This window comes from Vidua macroura, chromosome 12 (assembly GCF_024509145.1).
Source record: "Vidua macroura isolate BioBank_ID:100142 chromosome 12, ASM2450914v1, whole genome shotgun sequence".
Taxonomy (NCBI): domain Eukaryota; kingdom Metazoa; phylum Chordata; class Aves; order Passeriformes; family Viduidae; genus Vidua; species Vidua macroura.
Window position 1 is genome coordinate 8,315,674 of NC_071582.1, and position 21,815 is coordinate 8,337,488.

General features: G+C 36.5%; 1 protein-coding gene across 2 annotated transcripts in view; it reads left to right on the plus strand.

Moving 5' to 3' along the window:
* The window catches only part of ADAM10 (ADAM metallopeptidase domain 10), a 42,709-nt gene extending 21,019 nt beyond the window's left edge, over positions 1 to 21,690 (plus strand). For both annotated transcript variants that reach the window (XM_053988581.1, XM_053988582.1), the window contains exons 4-16: positions 600 to 758; positions 7,700 to 7,803; positions 9,597 to 9,746; positions 10,853 to 10,945; positions 11,573 to 11,756; positions 13,401 to 13,564; positions 14,631 to 14,814; positions 15,698 to 15,848; positions 16,149 to 16,332; positions 17,508 to 17,616; positions 17,895 to 18,115; positions 18,814 to 18,940; positions 19,417 to 21,690. In XM_053988581.1, coding sequence (XP_053844556.1) covers positions 600 to 758; positions 7,700 to 7,803; positions 9,597 to 9,746; positions 10,853 to 10,945; positions 11,573 to 11,756; positions 13,401 to 13,564; positions 14,631 to 14,814; positions 15,698 to 15,848; positions 16,149 to 16,332; positions 17,508 to 17,616; positions 17,895 to 18,115; positions 18,814 to 18,940; positions 19,417 to 19,511 — 1,925 coding nt within the window. In that variant the 3' untranslated portion in view covers positions 19,512 to 21,690. The remainder of the gene's footprint in view (positions 1 to 599; positions 759 to 7,699; positions 7,804 to 9,596; positions 9,747 to 10,852; positions 10,946 to 11,572; positions 11,757 to 13,400; positions 13,565 to 14,630; positions 14,815 to 15,697; positions 15,849 to 16,148; positions 16,333 to 17,507; positions 17,617 to 17,894; positions 18,116 to 18,813; positions 18,941 to 19,416) is intronic.
* The last annotated feature ends 125 nt before the right edge of the window (positions 21,691 to 21,815 follow it).

Genomic DNA, 21,815 nt, shown 5'->3' on the forward strand with positions numbered 1-21,815 from the left:
GAAGGCTTTTTGATAGTGTGATTCTGAATTTTCCTCAATGGAAGAGTATATAAATACTGTTTTAGCAGAGTAATCTTTTCATCCTTTTTATGGGAAAGGCTGTTGGGATGCTGGATGTTGTAGCAGTCAGTGATTAAACTTTGACAGTTGTACTTCTCCTGATTATGACTGTTTAAAATATAAATTCATTCTGTGCCAGGTTTAAACCTAGCTACAGTTTTAAGACAATGATGCTTGAAGAGAGAAATGGATGTCTTGAATATGGGGAAGTCCTTCTTTGGAAGGAAAGTCCTTCTTTCAAAGTTGTGTATATGCTCTGATTTCATTGTTTATTATTTCTAATTATCCGTATGACCGGATGTATAAGGACAGGATTTGATTGTAGAATTACATGCTGGGTATGTACCAGCTTTAAAATACAGAGTTGAACTCTTCCTTATATGGTTTTTAAACATTTCGTTTATGCACCTGATTGGGAAGCTGCTGAACTTGGTGATTGTGATTTTTCTGTAACTGTTTATCTTAGTGATGGATAATCTTAGTCTTAAAAATTATTTTTGAAGGGTATAAAAAAGCTAATACACTTTGTCCCTTAACAGGTGAGCAGGGAAGTTTTACTCACGGGTCTGTTATTGATGGAAAATTTGAAGGATTCATCCAAACTCACAGTGGGACCTTTTATATTGAGCCAGCAGAGAGATACATAAAGGACAGAAACTTACCATTCCACTCTGTCATTTATCATGAAGATGATATCAGTGAGTACTTCCATTTTGTGCTACAGATGAAATATTTTTTTAATTAAATGTCAAAACCTGTATGCCATTTGTAAGCTCAAATGAGACTTTGGCTTTTGTATGACACTGTAAATCATGCTGTCCTCAAGTGATTCATATACGGTTAAGGTGTGAGAGAGATTTATGGCAAACCAAAGTCAGTCTTTATTCTGCCATTTGAAGAAATCCTTAGCAGTCAGGCTTAAGTGTGCAAGCAGTACATTTCCTACCCAATGGATACATGTTTCTTTGAAAAATACATTCTTAAAATTATCTATACTGGTTGTTCTTCCATGTGATCTGGAGAAGAAAAGATAATTAAAATTCAAGTCACTCAATTATTACGTATATCTCATGAGGGTGACATTTATTTGAAATAAAAGCTTCTCCTGCATGTGTCTCTCACATGTGCATTCAGAGAGCTCTTGAGAAGAGGTGATGGCACCCAGTACACAACAGCTGATGGAAGGGTACAGAGGATAGTACTTAAATTTGACCAGAATAGCCCCAGAAATCTAGCTTCAGTTGCAAATGCTCAGAAGGATGAAAAAGTACCATTAAATACTTCTATGTCTTGAGAACTGATGCACCAGAGTTCTCCTGCATTTTACCTGCCTATTTATGTATGATCAGTCTTCAGATGTAATACAAATGAGTTTTGTTTGATACTTAAGTTATATTGAACCTTAAAAGTACTGCCTCAGAAGTTATGGTTCCAAATTTGAATCCTTCAAGGATCAAGGAGGTATCAAAGGTAAATGTTAGCAGCATCAGTTTAAGACTAACTTTTGGTTATTGAAGCTAACAAAGTGTCTTTCCAGCTAACTTCAGGATGTCAGTCTTGCTTAAAAAATCAATTTAAACCATAACTTCATTTAAAAATGTGTCCCATCAGGCCACTGTGCAAACCCTAGAAGACTTGAGGTTGAAATCTCATTTGAAATTGAATGAGGAGGCTTGCACTAGAAATTACTTGAACCACTCTGATAACGATATATGTATAAACCATTTTCAAAGTATGTCATAATGAGACTACGTTGTGAAAAGAAGTGTCAAAAGAATAGGAAGTTAGATGAGGAAAATTTCTGATTGCGATTTGACTTTGTATATTACAATTTTCTCGGTGCTGTAAGCCAGTGAAAAAAACAGGGTTATTGCATATTGCTCTCCTTGATCACTTCTCTTGGGTGAATGCAGTGAAGAGAAGTGATCTTTCTCCACGAAAAACTCAGCAAATTTAGGTGGTTTTTTTGTACTTTTCTTTCAGTGGCAGTATGTGTGCTGTCTTTGTGTATATTACAATTGCTGTGAGCTAGCAAATATGTTTGTCATTGCTGTTATATCATTCTGTAAATATGATTACTAACCCAAAAGCAAATAGAATTTCCATAATTTTAAAGAGCTTGTGAACGAAAGCATTTACTAGATTTGCGAACAGTATTTGTTTTCTGACTAAGTGTATGTTTTCTTGGTGTTTACAAGACTCATACTTAAGAATAATTTTATGGGATAACATTCCATATTTTTGATTCTCAGAGGGAAGCTGCAGCATGAGCTTCATTTTCATCTCTACAGAGCATTGCTGGTCAGTTCAGCTGGGGGGAAGTCAGTTCAAAGGGGAGAAGGCAGTTTTCCCTGTTAGCTGCAGTTGGAGTATTACTGGCTTTGCTGCTGTAGCAGGAAAATAGTGAGGGAAAAGTAATAAAAAAGTTACAAAAGTTTGGTGTGGAACTGTAAGATACATCTTTCATAACATTTCTGTGAATAATTCACACATACTTTTAAGTTTTGTGTTGCATCTTATAGGTCTCACTGAACAGTTCAGTTCACTGCTTGATAGTGGGACTGTTGGACTTCCACTTATGTAGGACTTTGTGTAAATAAGTCACTGTCAGCTTCATAAAGGGTTTTATTAACTAACCCTTTTGTTGAAAAGAGGGGGAGGAGGAAAGTAAGAGACCTAAGGCAGTGATGTGCCCAGTTTTCAAAGGTTGAGACAAGCAAGAAGATTGTCTCATGTCCCAGTTCCTTATGCTGTAAATAGTGAGTGACTAAAAATACTCCTCACTGTTACCGAATACTGACAGAAATAGCACTTGTGCCTTAAAGAAGCAGATAAATTGATTTTATGAAAGTTACTATTGCTGTTTTGTAGAAGTGGTCTCTGTTGGAAGAGTAAATGGATCATTTTGGGAACTGGAAAAAGTAATGTTGAAATTGCTTCTTATTAATGTCTTATAAAGTGAACAGGATCAGGGTATGTTGAGTGTTTTTAATTATTCAGCTATTAGTATGTGGTATTGGTATGGCTTACATCATTTTTCCTCTTGGATCTAGTGCATCAAAACCATTAGTTAGAAAGAAAATCAGATTATCGGAGGGGATGGTCTAAATCTATTCTGATGAGGCACATTAAAGCAGCAGTGCAGTATGGCTTCCAAGTCGCCAAGTGAGTGAACATTGCTGCTTGCTCAGCAGGGTTGAAAATAGCCCATCCTGGAGCAAAGTCTAAGCAGCACTATTTAAAAACACGTCACTCCTGTTGGTTGCTGCCAGCACAGTCTGATGTGCTTGTGTTCTGATTGTATAGTATCACTTCAGTCATTAGGATCATAGATGCCACTAGGATTTCTGTTGTCTGAAATAGCTGGAATATACAACTGCTTCTGTCTCTTTCTGAAGAGTGCTTTTGAAGCTACATTATTTTTGTCTTTCATGAGACCTATTTTTGCATTGAACTGCAGCTCCAAAAAACCTCAACAACTCAGAAAAGCTAAGCTTTGTAGTAGATTTGTTGTTAATTTGTTGTTACTGCTCTAATTTAAAGCTAGCTCTTATGAAATAGAGTCAAACCACTACTGTCTTATGTAGGACAAAAGCAACAAAAATGATCACATTTCTGACTCAGGAGAAACTGAGGTAAAAAGTCATCTTTGCTTTAATTCGGGTATTTTTTTGGTCACCCATGGTTCAGCCTTTTGAAACAATATGCTTTTTAGTGCTTTTCAGAAACCACAATGCAACATATGATTAGCATCTCAATGAGTTCTTTTTCAGTAGTTAAACAAAAGTTGTTTTGTAAATGGGGATTATATTGTCAACTTTATAAGGCAGCCTTTGTCTGTTACAGTGGATCTGGTGACCAGTGGAAGGCAGCCTTCTATTCATGACTTGAAACACAAGTTGAATGATTTTAGTTTCTAAACCAGTCTTGATAAACTGTTTTATAATTTACAGTTAGAAAGATGCAAATTGCTGTTTACATTGAGATATTTAGGAAACATTTCTTTAAGGGTGAAGATATATTTACTTTATTTAAATCATATTTGCTTCAAGTGTATCCCTGAGTTCATACTGCAAAATACAAAATCAATATTTCTTCAGATCAACAGTATACAGGGAAATCCTGTTCAGATCTTCCAGAAAATTAACATGGCCACTTAATTGTCTTTATGATCTTGGAAGGGGCATACAACTGAGAACAGAAAGTGAAGTGGTTTGTAATTTTGCAAAGCCCTATCTGCTGAATAGGCTGACCATTGAAAACTGTGTTATTAATGACAACCTGGTTTCTTTTTCATCACATTGTGATGACAGTTGTCATGGGAGCACAGCATCACAAAGTGCTGCAAATTTAATCTGTAATAAGGATTTTTTTCTTTTATCTGCTTACATTTGAGTTTCATTCTGCCATTATTGCTTTTGCTAGTATTGGGCAAATTTCTATGGCTGTTAAAGAATTGAGTTTTCATCATTTTTAATGGAAGTTTGATGTTATCCTTGCCCAAGATGCCTAAATTCAGTAATTATTAAGTGGTTAGCCTAAATGCTTAACAGATCATACTATTAACTGATAATTAGAAGAAGAAAAACCAAATGTTCAAGAATGTCTTTGTGGAAGGTAGTAATGCATCTTCTTGAAAGGAAAGAAATCTTATTTTGAGCATTTGGAGTATATATCATTAAAAATTATCTGCCACCTAGTTAGAATAAGACATTTTAGTTAGAAGGTATGCAATGATAAGATTTTGCAGGTGGTTTTTAGATCCACTGTTATTTTTTCCTACTCTTTATTATTTCTTAACATTCTGCGACATTCTTTATTATTTCTTAACATTCTACAAAACCTGAAAGTGGACAGTACTGGAAAAGAAAAAGTTGGGGATTTTTTTTGACTAATGATTTTTTCTAGTTAGAAGATTGAACCTCTTCTACAGTAGCTCTGTTGGAAAATAGTCTTCTGTTTTCTCAACTCTGCATTCACTGTAAGCAATCATTTCATGGTGAAAGCAGGTTTTTTCCTTTTCGCTTCTCAGGGTTGTGGTAGGGATAGGCTAAGAAGCTCTTGATCCCAAAGAGCTGGCGGAAGGCTGCACAGAAAGCTGGCACATCTCAGAGCATTGCAAAGCTTCACAAGAGCATGGACCAGACTTGTGTCTTGTGGGTCAAAACTGGCCAAGTCATCTGGCACCATGTAGTTCTTGCTTAGCTTCAGATATTTAAAATTGGAACTGCTGCAGGGGATGATGGAAGCAGGAAGTCTCAAAAGATGACGAGGGAACGGTGCCTTCACAGTTTGGGGGCAGTTCAGCATTTAGCAAATAAAAACTTCATATGCAACTTTCCCTGGAAGTTAGACACGGTTCCAAAGTGAACTATCCTGTATTACCTGTCTCCATGATTAGCAGGGTGGTTTCAAATCTGCCTCTGGGGGATTTGTCTTTTCCAGCACATGCAAAATCTTGGCAATTGCTGTTGCAGGCTGTTTTGTGTTCATTTTTTTTTTTTTAATTTTAACTGTCATGGCTTTAAAGTGCTCTTTACTAGATTATTACTTTTGAAGTGAGAAATATCTGAATTGCAGGCAGTCAGTATAAAAAATGTGTTAAGGGATTTCCTAACACCTTTGGGAAACAAGATAGAAAGAAAAGAGAGATCATTTTGTGTAATAAACTGAGCGTATTTATTTCCAGTACTGTTCTGTCAGTTGTCATAATGCTTCAGAGTGGGGCTCCTGCAGGAGTTTCTTGCAGGGTACAGTAGTTTTCTGCAGGGGCAGTGTGTGGAGGAAAGACAGGATGGGCCATTGCTCCTGCCCCTGGGTAACCTGCTCTTGCAGGGATAAACTGTTGGTGGTGTGAAGTCAGCTCATAAGTAATAAAAATTTGCATTACACTAAATACTTTAGAATTGTTTATACTATAGTGGGAGGAAAAAAGGGTGGTGGAGATGGAGAAGGGAAGGACCCATATCTACAGTCCTTTGCTCATAACTCCAATCTAGTGATATTAAACAGGATCCCCCAAAAGTAGAAGGTGACTCCAACAGAGAGTGGTGATATTGGTTGTAGCCAAGTCAGTGTTCCACTACCATGCTGGAGTAAATTGTGTGAGGTGACTTGCAGTAAGAGCATATTTTTCTCTTTCTCTCTCCATTCTTCTGGCACCGTGCTAGGGCTAATTGTGCTGGGAGGAATGTGATGAGAGAGCAGTTCAAAAATGGTATTTGTGTGGTGGTGGAAATTGAAATAAGGGAAACCAGTATGTAGAAAGTAATGAAATAAACTTACAAGGTAAGCTGTATATTGAAATAGTTCAGCAGTATCATGCAGTATGACTGTAAGAAACAGCCATAAGACTCAAAGAAAAATAAAGGCAGCTGTCAGATGAAACCATACAGAGCCCATACTCCAAGGGAGTACATCTGCTATGCTCCAGCTACTGCCAAGCCTTGACTCCACAGCCCAGACTAGATCTAGTCCAGGGCAAAATCACCTGAAATGCATAGAATGTGGACATCAGGTCTTTGGTGCCTAGGCTTTACAGTTCTGCTCTTACATAGCTGTTCTTTTACTCTTTGAATTTGGATCTCCACTCTTTAAAAAAAAACACCTCTTCACCAAACAAAAAAAGACAAACGAATCAACCAACAAATCCCAGAACACAACAAACCTTGGTAAAGTTTGTACATTTCTGATAAAAGTGGCACTCTGTTGAGAAGGTGCTAAAACTGTGGTTTGCCCTACAGAAACTGACTTGTTAAGTATTCAGATCTGTGGCTACCATAGCCTGTATTCCATTATTTCTTACCTGGGCACCAATTTATGACGGGGTTGCATCTGCAAAGAAATCAAAGGGGAAGTATTCAGTATTTCTCATCTCCAGAGGAAGCTTCTGCAAATACAGGTTGCAAATGTGCAATAGGTACTGACAGTAAAAGCTAAGCACGTGTGCCTGAAACACGTTCCCTTGTGCAATGAGGTCTGCACTGACAGCTATTGCAAGAGTTGGCCTTGTTAAACAGGAGATTGTGGGATTTTCTCACTAGTTTGGATCTCCAGCATTTTTAACTAACATGTAGTGGTTAACTAAACCATGGTTCTATCCAATAGCATTTCCCTTCTTATGTCTTGGTAGTGAAGTGGCATAATGTGAAAACTTCCCAAAAATCAGTGGAAGATGAATAAAATAATAAAATCCTGTAAGAATGTTGGCAAGGTTTCTTAGTTTGTTTACCAAGTGGCATAAAAACCCTTTCTCTTACCCAAGCAGTCTTTAGTATATTTGATATCTAATAACTTTCCATTGTGATGTCATATTTTGAAGGCTGCTTTTAGCTGAAGTAAGTGGGTACAGATGTGTAAATAAAAGCTCTTGTTCTTACGTTAGGCACTGCTCATCATATTTTCTTGTGCTGCCTGAGAAAATAAGGAGCAAATGTCAGTTTTGTTCTGTTGGTAAAACTAAGAATGTCTTAGTAGAAATGTTTAATGAAAAAAAGCTGCATAGACCTTGCATCTTCTGCTGCTTCCCTCAAACCACATGCACAATATTGGACACCAACTGAGTAAGTTGCACTGATGCAGCCATATTTTGAACTTGTACTTGGAATTTGAAAACTCAACTTGGCCTTCCTCTTTTTAGAATATCCACATAAATATGGACCACAAGGAGGTTGTGCAGATCATTCAGTATTTGAAAGAATGCAGAAGTACCAGATGACTGGTATAGAAGAACCAACAACAGAGGTACAACAAAGGCTACTGGATTATGTTGATTAGTGCTTAGTGTGATAACTTCCTATTTCTTGTATGTTGTCTCTTACTTTTGGTGAGCTATCATCCCTCCACATTGTGAGATACTTAAAATTATTGCTGGAGGTTTCTTTTTAACATAATTTTTCTAAATTCTTTTTCTCATTGCTTCTGTAGCCCAGATGTGCTACTTATAGTCTTAATGAATCCTAAGTGATCTCAAATTTTTCAGCAGTTAGAATTTTAGATGGATGTGGAAATCAAGCTTGAAATGAGGAATATACTTTATTGCAATTGAGAAGGAAGAGTTTCAAGATCCCTTGATCTCCAATTAATACATTGGTTCTACAGAATAATAACTTCTAGATTTTCAAGTTATGTTAATGTAACACACTTGGGATATATGAGTGCTTTCAGTGGAGAAGTAAGAGGTATTGGTGGGAGGGTCTTCCTAACAACCCTGTAAGCTTGTGGGGGTTACAACATGTTACTGCTGTGAGAGGTAAGTGTCCTGTGGCAGGAGCCTGTGTACCTGGGTGGAGTCCCACAGTGGGTTTGCACTCAGGTTTGCACCACATGTCACAAAATACTTTTTTTCTAGCAGCAAATTACTGAGTTTCTTTTAGGCTTAGCTGTGTTCTGAGCTGTTCAGAGTCTTGGCATAATTTTGTGGTGTCAGCTAAATACATACCCAGAAAACTATGCAATATGGCTTGTTAAATAGCATCAGCAACTTAGTTTATTTATGTTGGGACTCCAGAAATTGTCAACATTAATGCACTTTTCAGCATTGGTAACAATAGCATGCTTTCCCAAAAATGTGCTTGAAAAACTTGTTGGAGAGAGAGGGCCATCAGCCAGTGAGTGCTGTAAGGCCAACGTGCTCCTGATGCCTTGAGAGGCTACCTGCAACAGAGGCTAGACAGTGTTAAAGGAATAAAGTGGGTATTTATTAAAAGGCCTTTAAAGGATGCACCTTGGGCAGTACAAGAGCCCAGCTGTGGCTCTACCCAAGATGGACTCTGAGTCACGAGTTTTCACACTTTTATAAGTTTTGGTCCATTTCCATATTGGGGTTGATTGTCCAGTTACAGCTTCAGGTTATGAAGTCCCATCTTCTCAGTTTGCCCTCCTCAATTTGTTGCTGTTTACACTTTTTGGGTTTTGTCTGATTAAACTGTGAAGAGAACTTGCTAACACTTTATATGAAGTTCAGAGTTACATCCTAATGCAGTACAGAATCTGGAAAATGTGAAAGCTAAAACTTCAGGCATCACTACCAGATACCACTCTGCCTAACCAGTGTTCCTTTAGCTGCTTCTTCGGTGCCTCATTTGTTCCATGCTGAAGTGCTTAAACTTTTCTCTTTGCTGGGGTAGCTGACTAAGGTAATTACAGTTTGAAATAACTGGTTGTAGGGAAGGTGCAGTTAAGTCCCATCAGTGCTGATTTTTTTCATAACCAACTGTTTGTTTATCTTAGAAAAGGATTATAAAAAAGAAAAATTCCAAAGATCACATAAATAAAAAAACATCTATGTAATGTTGACTGCCTTTTGTAATATAAAATGAAGTTCAGCAAAAGCTTTTGCTAAGATTACATTTCAAGTATTTGAAAACTGAGCATAATGCAGTTAATTCAAGATTCATGAAACTTTGCAAATTAAAGAAAAAGAATGAAAACCTGTTCGTATTAGTGGAGTATGTTTAGAACCATTGTTATTTAGGTAATCTAGTGCAGCATGTGGAACTGCAAAATTAATGTATTTCTTTCCTGTGCATATGTAGAAACCTGTTGAAGAGCCTAAGAAGGATGATCCACAGCTTTTGAGAAAAAAGCGTGCCACTCAGGCTGAAAAAAACACGTGCCAGCTGTATATCCAAACTGATCATTTATTCTACAAGCATTATGGAACCAGAGAAGCTGTGATTGCACAGGTATTTCCAGTCCCTCTGTTTTCAATTGCCTGCTTTTACTTTTTGGGTAGTCTTGATAAATGTCATGTGGCTTTTCTTTTTGCTTATTTACTGTATAATGGCTTGTTTCCTTCTTTAAAGTGGTTTTGACATAATTGAAACAGCATTTTTTATTTTGCTAAAAATATGCATTTTCTGTGACAAAAGTCCTGGCCTCCTTTAATAGCAGCTGTGGTGTGTTTAGCACCTCTGAGCAGGACTTGCAGTCTGACTGTTTTCACTTCTTACTCAGAAAAATTATATTTCCTGAAGAGTTCAGTCCTGTTTGACAGCCTGCCAAGCCTCTGTTTTAACATTTACATAGGCTTCCCTTTGAAATTCTAGCTCAAAACACCGTGAGCTAATAATGCTGAGATCTATTCCTGTAGTATCTAATATAGTGGATGGTAAAAAAGCAGTGGCAGCTAAAGGCAGATGCTTTTCATTTGTCATTATACTATATGATTTAATGGTTTTGGTGATAATTTGTTAAAATATAGCTAGCATGTTAGCATAATTCTGCTGAAGTCTGAAGTTTCAGTGCCTTTGCAGATCTGAATTTTACTATTTATTTATCACACTGTACGTAGGCATTTCAAGTAACATTTTTCAAAGATCTGGAATTACCTTCTAGTCACCTTTTTTAGCTTTTTAGTGAGATAGCCTTTCTGTGTGCTCTTACAAAAGGTAAATTACTAGTTTTTCCACATTTATGATCTATCAGAAATGAAAGAATAAATCTGTAACAGGTAATTTTTTTTTTCTCCAAAAAAGGATTACAGTGCTTTGAATACAAAGCAGTGAATAAGGGAATATTGCAAACAAATATCTGAAAGTTGATAGAATTATGTGTTAAAAAAAATCAAATGGCAAAATCCTTTAGTGGTATCTGGCATGGTGATGATGCAAGTAATGATTTATTTCCATTGTGGGTCATGATTTAATTCAAAAAGCCTACAAAAGAAGTTCCTACAGGATAATATCACATATTGTAGGAGTGTAGGCATTGCAGCTATTGCTGTTAAGATAAGCTGTAATGTAGTTTAATGCATGGATCTCTGAACTGTAGCTACTTTTGTTTTCAACAGATTTCCAGCCATGTTAAAGCAATTGACACCATTTACCAGTCAACAGATTTTTCAGGGATCCGTAACATCAGCTTCATGGTGAAACGAATCCGAGTAAGTTGGGTTGGAAATGCTTTCAGCTTCACTGATGCTGCTTGGAGGCTGTATTCTTCAAATGTGCTGTTCCTGTTCACTTGTACCCATTTATTGTTTGATAACAGTTCTTTAGCAGAAGTGTCTCTGCAGTAAATGGTGCCCTAAACCATTTATTTGATTTGGTTTTAGTGATTATTGTCAAAAGCCCACTACTGCTGTTATTAAGCTGTGGTCAGTTTTTCTATAGGAATCAATTTACTTTGTTTCAGCACCATTGTTGTGTGGTGAATAGACTATTGCTATTCTCCAATAACTTTAATACTAAAATAGAGAATGGCTATCCAGGTTGGGACTTCCTTGTAAAAGTGATAATTTAGGAGGATAAATACAAATTTTTGGGTACTGATGGAAAAAAACAGAAGGAAATAAGAGAATGGGGATTTACTACACAAATGCAATTCATCATTTATTGTAATGCTTTGTTTTCCAAATATTGGGGTGGTAATTTACAATCAAGGCTTTTAAATTTTAAACAACATCTTTAACTAGATAACATAGCAAGGTACTGACAACAGTGAGCCTCTTAGCTGGCATGTGCAAGTGGAAATGAATCCTGTCTTACCATTTGTTTCAATTTACTTTTAGATTAACACAACCGTCGATGAGAAGGACTCTTCCAATCCCTTTAGATTTCCTAACATTGGTGTGGAAAAGTTTCTGGAACTGAACTCAGAACAGAACCATGATGATTATTGCTTGGCCTATGTGTTTACAGACCGTGATTTTGATGATGGAGTCCTTGGTCTGGCTTGGGTTGGAGCCCCTTCAGGTAATTCTATACAAGCCTTCAGTGCTATGAGATAAAGTACTGTAGGTAGGCACTAGAAAAAAGGTAGAAACCACCTTTTAAACTGACAGCAAATACACAAAAATCTAGCTTTTCACAATTTTGGTTTGGTATGGTCTAATTTTATTTTTAGTATAGTGTGCCATTTCAATTAATTTTTATGTATTTCTGATAAGCAGGATATGAACAGTAAAGAAAAACATATTTATTTTGTTATACAAAGGTGATATTACTTGGATTGCTTTTTATTTTGGGTAGGTGTGAGTGAGCAGTAAAGTGACAGGTGAAACAAGTATTTCTCCTCTATATAAACAGAGCTTACAGCTATGAGAACTACACTGCAGAACCTTTAGGTTTAGTATTGAAAGAAATTTTTTTTTTTAAATCAGTGAGATCTTGTTCTGGGAGATAACAGAATAATTACTGCATGACTCTTCTTGAACTGCTTCTCATTAGTTTCAGTCTAGTTGTGTATTTTGGGTCTAAAGTATGTCCTTTGATGTAAAAAAAAAATCTCAATCAGTGAGACTTTAATGAGAACATTATTGAGAGCTTTAACAGAATTGAATAATAGTGGAAGAAACATGAAACTGATCATATAAGGGGTAAGAGATCAACAGACCCATGACTACAGTTGGTATGTTAGAGGCACCTGTTTGGACTAACCTTAGTGACTGTGGAAGAGCCATAGGAAATGTAATGCCCAGAAGGTGAATAGAAATGAGAAATTGGGTCTGTGATGACTGTTCTAGTGTATACACTGAGGAAGGACAGGATGAATTGGAATGTGCAGTCCATAAACACTGCTTTCAAAACTGAATTTAATTGAGAAAAGGTTTGATCTTTGAGATTGTCATCCTTAACACACATACTGACATAGATTAAATGGGATATGTCACTAAATCAAAATTCTACTTGAGAAAGGAAAACTTCTTTAGACTGGTCGTTAGACACCATTTACATCAGCAATAGAATAGCTGGATTTTAGAACATTATTAATGCTTCAGTAGAAACTCAAGTTATGGAAAAATTTGGTGATATTAAAGTCAAAATACTGGGAATTTTCCAAACAAGTATGATGCACTTGACTGCCAACCTTCCAAACATAGGTCTTATTAGCCAACACATCAAAAGCATTTTCAGCTTTAGGGTTTTTTTTTTTTCTGACAATGAGATACACACACATATATATGTACTTATTCTGACAATGACATTTGATGTAAATGCTCTTGCTGTGAGAGAAGATCTCCAAATTTACCGTGTACTTTTTCATTTGGTGAAATCCAAATAAGTTGTAGATTGAGGCTACTTCTGTTGGACATTGCGCCCTGCTAGTCTTGTACTACAGGTATGATGAAATAAGGGCTCATCCGTTCAGGGAGTGCCCAAAATAGCTCTCAAAAGCTATTCTAAACCAGCTGACTTCTTGTGTGAATGTATCTAATCAGTGTTGAGAGCATTTGTGTGAATAAATCTAATCTCCCTTCAAGGTTGTGTTCATATTAATTATAGAGAGCTCTTAGTCTGTAAACCTGCGCAGGCAAACTGTTGCTCTGGATGTCAATAGACAAGTAACACAACACTTCTTTCCCTAAATGTGTGACTTGTACTTTTGTGTGAATGCAGGGAGCTCTGGTGGAATATGTGAGAAAAGCAAATTGTACTCAGATGGTAAGAAGAAGTCTCTGAACACTGGAATCATCACTGTCCAGAACTATGGCTCTCATGTGCCCCCCAAGGTTTCTCACATTACTTTTGCACATGAGGTTGGGCATAACTTTGGTTCCCCTGTAAGTATTACTGGTGATCTGTTAACTCACTCTCAGCCATTTCATAGGGTGTGATTTTAAAAATGGGGATTTTACTTCTTATAAACAAGGACAGCAGAATCCTGACTCGATGAGCATATGTGCACGTACATGGCATACAAACTAAGGGATGGCAGCTGAGCCCTTTTATGAGTATTTGACAACACTGGTGCAACAGTGCATTTTGTGAATTGATTACTTATATTAGTTCAATCCCTTACAAAGGTACATTATTATTGTTCCCTAAATACTTCCCTGTCTTTATGAGGAGTAGGGTCACACGCACCTTGTTAAATGTATTGTACTTTATCCTGGAGAGGAGGAGGAAGCACTGCAAAATTGATTTGAAGATGACACTTTATTCAGCAAGTGGCTCATGTTTGTTAGATGATTTATACTTAAAAGTTTATCTAAGAAAATAGTGGAGGGAATTAGGATGCCAAGAAGAATGGTTTTGAGCAGAACTGTTTCACAGACATTCAGGGATGTTTGTGGTAAGCTTGAAAGTATGAGACTTTTTGTTTTGCCAGTGTGTAATGCATTTCATTCCTCATGCTGGATATTGTAGATGTAATCACTGGCTGACAGACTCCTGCTCTGTTTTGAAGTTCTCTTTGTACCTCCCTCAAAGCAAACAAGAAAGAATGGACTGTGGTTTCTGTTAACTCCTCCTGCTTTTATTCCACAGAATGCTGATTACCCTTTTGTGATCATAAAGCCACTCTTTTTAGGAGATGGCAGCTTGTCCCAAGTCAGTATTCATTCCAGGACATGCACTTGGGGGTAAATTACCAAGAATGCCAATAAGATGAAACTTAAAAAATTAGATACCTGCTACTGTTTTCTTGGGGGAAACAAAAACAACAACGGAACAAAGAGAACCCAAAATCAAACCTCGGGTTTACATATAGCTTTTGTATTGCAAAGAACCTGAGAGTGTAAGATGGTGGTTTATTTTTATTTTATTTATTCTGTGTTAAGGCTACCAAATCCAGGTTACTTTTGCACCTGCCATGATTGAGATAATTGTAAAATATTTGTTTTGCAGCATGACTCTGGAATGGAGTGCACTCCTGGAGAGTCCAAGAACTTGGGACAGAAGGAAAATGGCAATTATATCATGTATGCAAGAGCTACATCTGGGGACAAACTTAACAACAATAAGTTCTCTATCTGTAGCATTCGAAATATCAGCCAAGTTCTTGAGAAAAAGAGAAATAATTGTTTTGTTGGTATGTATTTAATCCTCCTGAAAGCCAAGTAGCTAAAATATTACCGCAATGCTTAATTAAAAATATTTTAATTTTTTTTTATAATCTTATTTTTTTAAATTTACTGAAGGATTCTGCAAGTAAAGAATTGAATTTGAGACCTCCAGTACTCTGTCAGGTTCTGGGCTGGCCAGCACAGAAGCAGCAGGACATACTGGAGTCAGTCCAGCAAAGGGCCACAAGGATTATTAAGGGATTGGAGCATCTGACATATGAGGAGAGTCCAAGAGAGCCTGTTTAGTGTGGAGCAGAGAAGGCTGGGGGAGGCTTTTCTCTGTCTTTGTAAATGCCTGGTGGGAGGGAGTAAACAAACAGGGTCATACTGGTTTCAGTCATGCTCATTGTGAAAGGACTAGAGGTAAAGAGCACGTATTAAACTGCAGAGAAATCCTATTTAGACATGAAAAAAATTCATGCAAAATTCTTTCTTTCTGGAGTCTGATATATGAGCTCTCACAAATTTTGAGAGCTTGTGCTCACATAGTTTTGCACATCTATTCAGTAAGTTTGGATTTTGGAGTAGCTCACCCCAGTACCATCAGCCTTTGCCTCAAGGTCCTCTGACTGTTAAAGGAGTGCAGGAAAGGAAGCAGCTCCCTGGGAGACTGAGCAGAAAGCTGGTTCTTACACTCCCACTCTTATCAGCCAAAACCTTTTACTCAGAGGCTTTAAATGCTATGAATTGTGGGAATGACTAAGCAGGGTGTCAAGCAGTAATGCAAGTTGACTTGAGCCCTAGTCTCATGTCCAGCTCGACTCTTTCAAGCTGGATGCTTGTTAAGGTTTATAAGTATTTGCATATTCTTTGTACTGCTTTGTACATAAATATACTGGCATTTTTCAGAGTCTGGGCAGCCCATCTGTGGTAATGGACTGGTTGAACAAGGAGAACAGTGCGATTGTGGATACAGTGATCAGTGTAAAGATGACTGCTGTTATGATGCAAACCAACCAGAAGATAAAAAATGCAAGTTAAGACCAGGCAAAAACTGCAGGTATTGTGCATGTGTTACACTACACTTTAGTTTTGGGCATTTAGTGGGAACTTTAATGGGGATTTCAGAATCTGAATCAGCTTACCTGCATTTTTATAAAAGTACTGATTTTGTTTAAAATGCTTTATACAATAAGTGAGAAGTACATAAGCATAATTATGCTATGGGGAAAATGATTTTCAAGTCACATCGATTAGGACAAATCAGAAGTTGGAGTGCTTGAGTAGGTTTCAGGGTGAATAGTTTGCTTGGAATGGTTCATGCTTTTTCTTGGCATCCACAATCTGTGCTTGTTTGCAGCCCCAGCCAAGGCCCGTGTTGCACTGCCCAGTGTGATTTCAAATCAAGGACAGACAAGTGTCGGAATGATTCTGACTGTGCTAAGGAAGGAATGTGTAATGGTGTCAGTGCTCTCTGCCCAATATCTGAACCCAAAGAGAACTTCACAGTGTGCAACAGGAACACACAAGTTTGCATAAAGGGGGTATGGTTTTTACAGTCTTATGTAACTGCTAATGTGGTTTATTGCAGGGCACTGTATTGTGAATTGATACTGTTTCTGTACTTACTGCACAGGAGTGCAAGCTCAGTCTCTTTTTCTGTATAGATGTTTGATTTATTGGTGTCAGTCAAAATAACAGTGAAAGTACACCAAGGATTAAGAAGTTGGTAACAAATCCCAAGGTAGCAGTACTGTCTGAGAAAGTTACACTTAAAGTTTTTTGTAAAAGTCAGAATTATGAAAGTGTTTTATTTACTAGTGCCACCTTTTCACTTTTCTTCAGTCTTGGTCAATAAATCTGTTGCCTTAGAAAACTGGATATTCTGTCAGTAGAGGCTGAGTTTGGTTTACTGGCAATACACAATTTCTGCAAACATGTACCTATAGCACTGATGTGCAAGCATACGGAATTAGAATGATTCTGAACTGCCATTAGTTTCCTGGGCTAAAGAAAACATGGCAGTTGCCATGAAATATTGATGGGAAGTCTCTTATAAATTGATCTTTGTTTGCTTGGGAGCAAACACAAGCAAAAATCATCCTCTTTAAGACCTGTAACTTGTTTTGCTCTAAGTTTTTTTCCACAGTCCAGGATTTTAATCAAGTACTGCTTGTAATATTTTCAGCTAATTTATAGCCATCTTAAAGATAGAGGAATTGTTCTCATATAGTTACTGATTTTGAAACAAAATTGTAAATAAACTGAATTTGGAGTTTGAAGAATCCTCACAGTGAAATTAAATACAAAATCTTTTCTGCCATTAATTTTTATTATTTTCCAAGACAGATATTTGTGTATACATGTGTTAGATTTATTTTTCTAACCATGATTTTGAGTAGTCATGTTTCAGTGTGAACTATGGTGCTGTGGGCGTTTTGGAGGGTATTCTCAGGTTATAAAAGAAGATACTGTGTTAAAAATAAAATCGGTAAATTACCTTTTAAAAAACCAGAAAATATGCCAAAATATTGATGTTGAATACCTGTAATTTTTTGTTTATAAGTGTCAGGAAAAAATTTGAAGCAGTTGATTTATTGATAAGCATCTTTAGAGCTATAATTATGCTTTCAGATATTAATTGTTAATACCTTTCCTAATGTCAGTATGCTTAGAAGTGAAATTGATTTTTGTGTTGCTGTGCTTTTGTCTCCCACAGCAATGTGCTGGCTCTATCTGTGAGAAGCACGGCTTGGAGGAGTGTACATGTGCTAGTTCAGATGGCAAGGATGATAGAGAACTGTGCCATGTCTGCTGCATGAGAAAAAGTAAGATTTACCTGAATCGTAAGTGTAAATAGAGGAGGAGGGGTCTGAGGAACCTGCTCATGGTGTTCGTGCTTGAGTTTTTGTCAGCTTTGATAGCAGTTTGTTCAAATGTAGTTGCAGACAGGCATTGCATTGTACTGTGTAAGAAATAAACAATACATTCTGCATTTTTACAGATTATTAGAAAAGCATTTTGAACAATTAAACACTAGGGTGGGTATTCATGCATGGATGTTTTAATACATTAATGGTTTGATTAATTTGTATTCACTTTTCAGTGGACCCAGCTACTTGTGCAAGCACAGGCTCGAGCCGATGGCAGGAATACTTTCATCTTGAAACCATTACTTTGCAACCTGGATCTCCCTGTAATGATTTCAAAGGCTACTGTGATGTGTTTATGAGGTGTCGGCTAGTAGATGCTGATGGCCCTCTAGCTAGATTAAAGAAAGCAATTTTTAATCCAGAACTATATGAAAATATTGCAGAATGGATTGTGGTAAGTATATTTTTATATTACAAGTCTAATATGAAATGTTCTTGATAATCAAGATTCACAGTTGATAAGTATTAATATGCAGACTGCTTCAGCATTCTTCAAAGAATAATTAGCCCTTGTTTCACTAGATCTTCTGTAAGCCCCCTGGGTGCAACGAACAAGTCTGCTATATTGAAGGGAATGGAAACAAACAAATAAATAGGATCTGTTAATACCTCTGGTCATTCACATTTTTAATTTACTGTTTTTTCATGTTTTGACTCTTCATACTTGAATGCTCTAACTTCTTTTAAGGAACTCAATATTTTGATCTTTAGCATTCATAATTTTTATTGTGCTAGATATCACTTTAATAATGTTATACTGGAAGAGGAGCTAGAGTGAAATACCCTTGGAAAGCTGCATAGGCAATTCTGTGTAACCTGTTGATTGTTTTAGGCTTGTACAGCTCTGCTGGAGTGTATCTTCTGTGAAGTACCCTTCTGATACTAGAATGGAAGTATTGGGGCTTTTCTGTGGAAGAACTTTGAGGACATTTCTTTCAAATGTTAGGCTGGATATTCTTGATGATGTTTCAGAAAGCTTTTTGATGACTTCTAAAACACAGTGAAAAGCCATATTCAATGTCCTCTGTCTCTTGTACATGTGTGCCAGCCCCTACACAATCTTTTTGTTGTTGTTGTGGTTTTGTTTTTTAGGCTTATTGGTGGGCAGTGTTGCTTATGGGAATTGCATTGATCATGTTAATGGCTGGCTTCATTAAGATATGCAGTGTTCATACTCCAAGCAGTAATCCAAAGTTGCCTCCTCATAAACCACTTCCAGGTGAGTAATGCAGCTAATTATAGAGATATGTTTTCTCCTTAGCTGTTTAGTTCTAAAGAGAAATTTCAGGTGTTTCAACCTACAGTTCTTAGGCTGGCACTGTGAAACTACAAATGGAATTAATACCAGTGAAACAATTAATGAAAATCTAATTCTTGTCTTACTTTCCTATAACATAATATTCATATCAAAAGAAAGCTATAAAGACTTTTTCCAGCATCAGAGTTCCTTTTATTTCCTATTCCATGCTGCATTTTGTAAGAATTGGCCTGTTTAAGGAAGTGTTGTTGAGATACTGAAATGTAGTCTGTATGTCCTCCATGCAGTTACTCATCTAGTTAAAACTTTGCAGGTCTAAATCCAAAGCCTTCCAGAAAAATAGCTGTCTTTAATTTGCATGGCCAGGGCAACTCTTCTGGAAATAACTTGAGTTTTTAAAAATTAATTCTAATAATGGCTACTTTTCTTTGAAACAGGCACTTTAAAAAGGAGGAGACCACCACAAACCACTCAGCCCCCACAGCGGCAAAGGCCCCGAGAGAGTTATCAGATGGGACATATGAGACGCTGACTGCAGCTTTTTGCCTTGGTTCTTCCTAGTGCCTACAATGGGAAAACTCACTCCAAAGAAAACCTGATAAGTCATTGTCCCCAGTCTAACTCTCAAAAATTGAAGAGGAAAAAAAAAAAAAAAAGCATGATATGCCCTCAAAACAAGTGGAAGTGGTTAATTTTTAAAGAGAGAATCTTCCAGCTCAAAAAGAAGAAAAATGTTTTTCTTGAATATTTTTAATTTAGTGGCACAAAGTCCTAGCATATCATGATTCTTTCCCCCTTCTGTGCTCTTCATTGCTGCATTTTCTTCACTTGCAGGCAAATATGGCTGTAGTAAAACTTTTACTCAAGAATTGAGAAAAAGATATATTTTTCAACTGCCAGACAAGGCTAGGAAGCTAGACCACCTCAGCATTGGAGACATTACTTGTCAATGTATATACATTGTTATATGCAGACATGTATTTCTAACGTACACCCGTACTTGTGTGCAATTGTAAACAAGAGAATTGCAATATGGATGTTTCTTTGTATTATAAAACTTTTCCGCTATTAATGAAGAAATTACTGTTTAATTGACATACTCAGGATAACAGAGGATGATGGTGTGTAGTGGTCAAGGGTCCTGTGATGCTTTACACAGCAATTTTGAATTCAATCACACTTTTATCATTATCAAAGTTGTTTCAAGCACTCATTTCATCTTCATCCAACAGCTGTTAAGATACAACATACAAGCCTGGATGGTCTTAGACAGATTTAACAGGTGTTCTGCAAACTTTGCAAATGTCAGAATGTTTCAAAAATGTTTTATGTGTCTTCTTTGTAGCTCAGCGTAAATATTTTTAATTTGTCTGATTATTCAGTGAAATAATGAATAGTTAGATCAAATATTTCCATGCTTTATTAGAAAAATTTGCTTGTTATTCAACTTGTTTTAAAAATTGCAACCACTTTATTTGGGCTGTTCAGATATTCTTACAGTTTGGTAATCAAGTTCATGTTCTAAGGGATGTGGAAAGAAAAAAAAGCTGTCGTTTTTTATTTTATTTTTTAATTTATCAGGTGTTTGGATAACTTTTCAGCATGATACTGTTGATTGATAACCACTAAAGTAGAGTGATTTGCCTGGCTACTGTGGCAGAGTTAAAACTGTAGTTGGGACTACCAATTTTCCCACATTTATACCAGTAGTGAAGTTCAACAGCACAACGTCCCATTCCAGAGTTTTTATTACAAATGTAAATAATTGGCATTTTTGAAGATGAATAAAAGATGTCTTAAGGTGCTTACTGCTATGCAGGAGATGAAAGGGGGCATTACAAAATGTTTAAGCTTGTGATGTATTTATTGCTTGTTTTCCAAAAGCACCGAGCTAATTAGAGATGCAAATGGCTATAATTTTCCTGGCTTTGCTTAGGAGAAAATTTACTAAGGGTTGGACAGGCTTCCTTTGTTTCTCTTTTTTTTGTTTTGTTTTGTTTTGTTTTTAAGAGTATAAGGTTTACACAATCATTCTCATAATGTGACGCAAGCCAGCAAGGCCAAAAATGTTACAGAATATAATGGGATCTCTTCCTTGTAAACTTGTACAGTATGTGGTAACTTTTTCAAAATACAGCTTTTTGTACATGGTTTAGAGACAAATTTTGTACATGAAACCCCAAGTCCAATAGACTATATAAATAATTCTAAATGATCTTAACTAGTTAGAAGTGTATGTAGTTGCTTTTAAGTCATTTTAAATACATTTGTTTTAAGACTGTGCAAAGATTGGAAGTGGGTTTGCATTTCTAAAATGGTGACTTTTATTCAGCAAGAGTTCTTAGTAACTTCTTGAGTGTGGTAGACTTTGGAACATGTAAATTTTTTGCCTGTAATGTTATCCTGTGGTAGGATTTTGGCAGACAAATGCTGCCCTATTTTATTTTGAGTCTAAGTTAAATGTTTTTTGAAAACAGAAATGTGCACTGAACTCTCCACTGCAAGTCAAGATGTGGTAAAGCCGAAAGGAAGTTCAAGACAATGAAACAGAAATACTACTGTCGATTTCATGTCCACTGTGTTTTATACAGTCTCTTTTTTGTTCACTTTGGAAATTTTTACTAAAAAATGCAAAAAATAAAGTATTGTGCAAAGATATGTAAGGTTTTTTGAAACTTGAAATGCATTAATAAATAGACTTGATGAAATCATCTTCTGAAGATTCATTTACTTGTTGAGCCCTGAAAGCAAAGAGGAATACAGAAATTCCACTTTGCTTGATTTTTGGTTTTCACTGTCATGTCAAAATGTAGTTGTACTATCTCTGTCAAAGTGT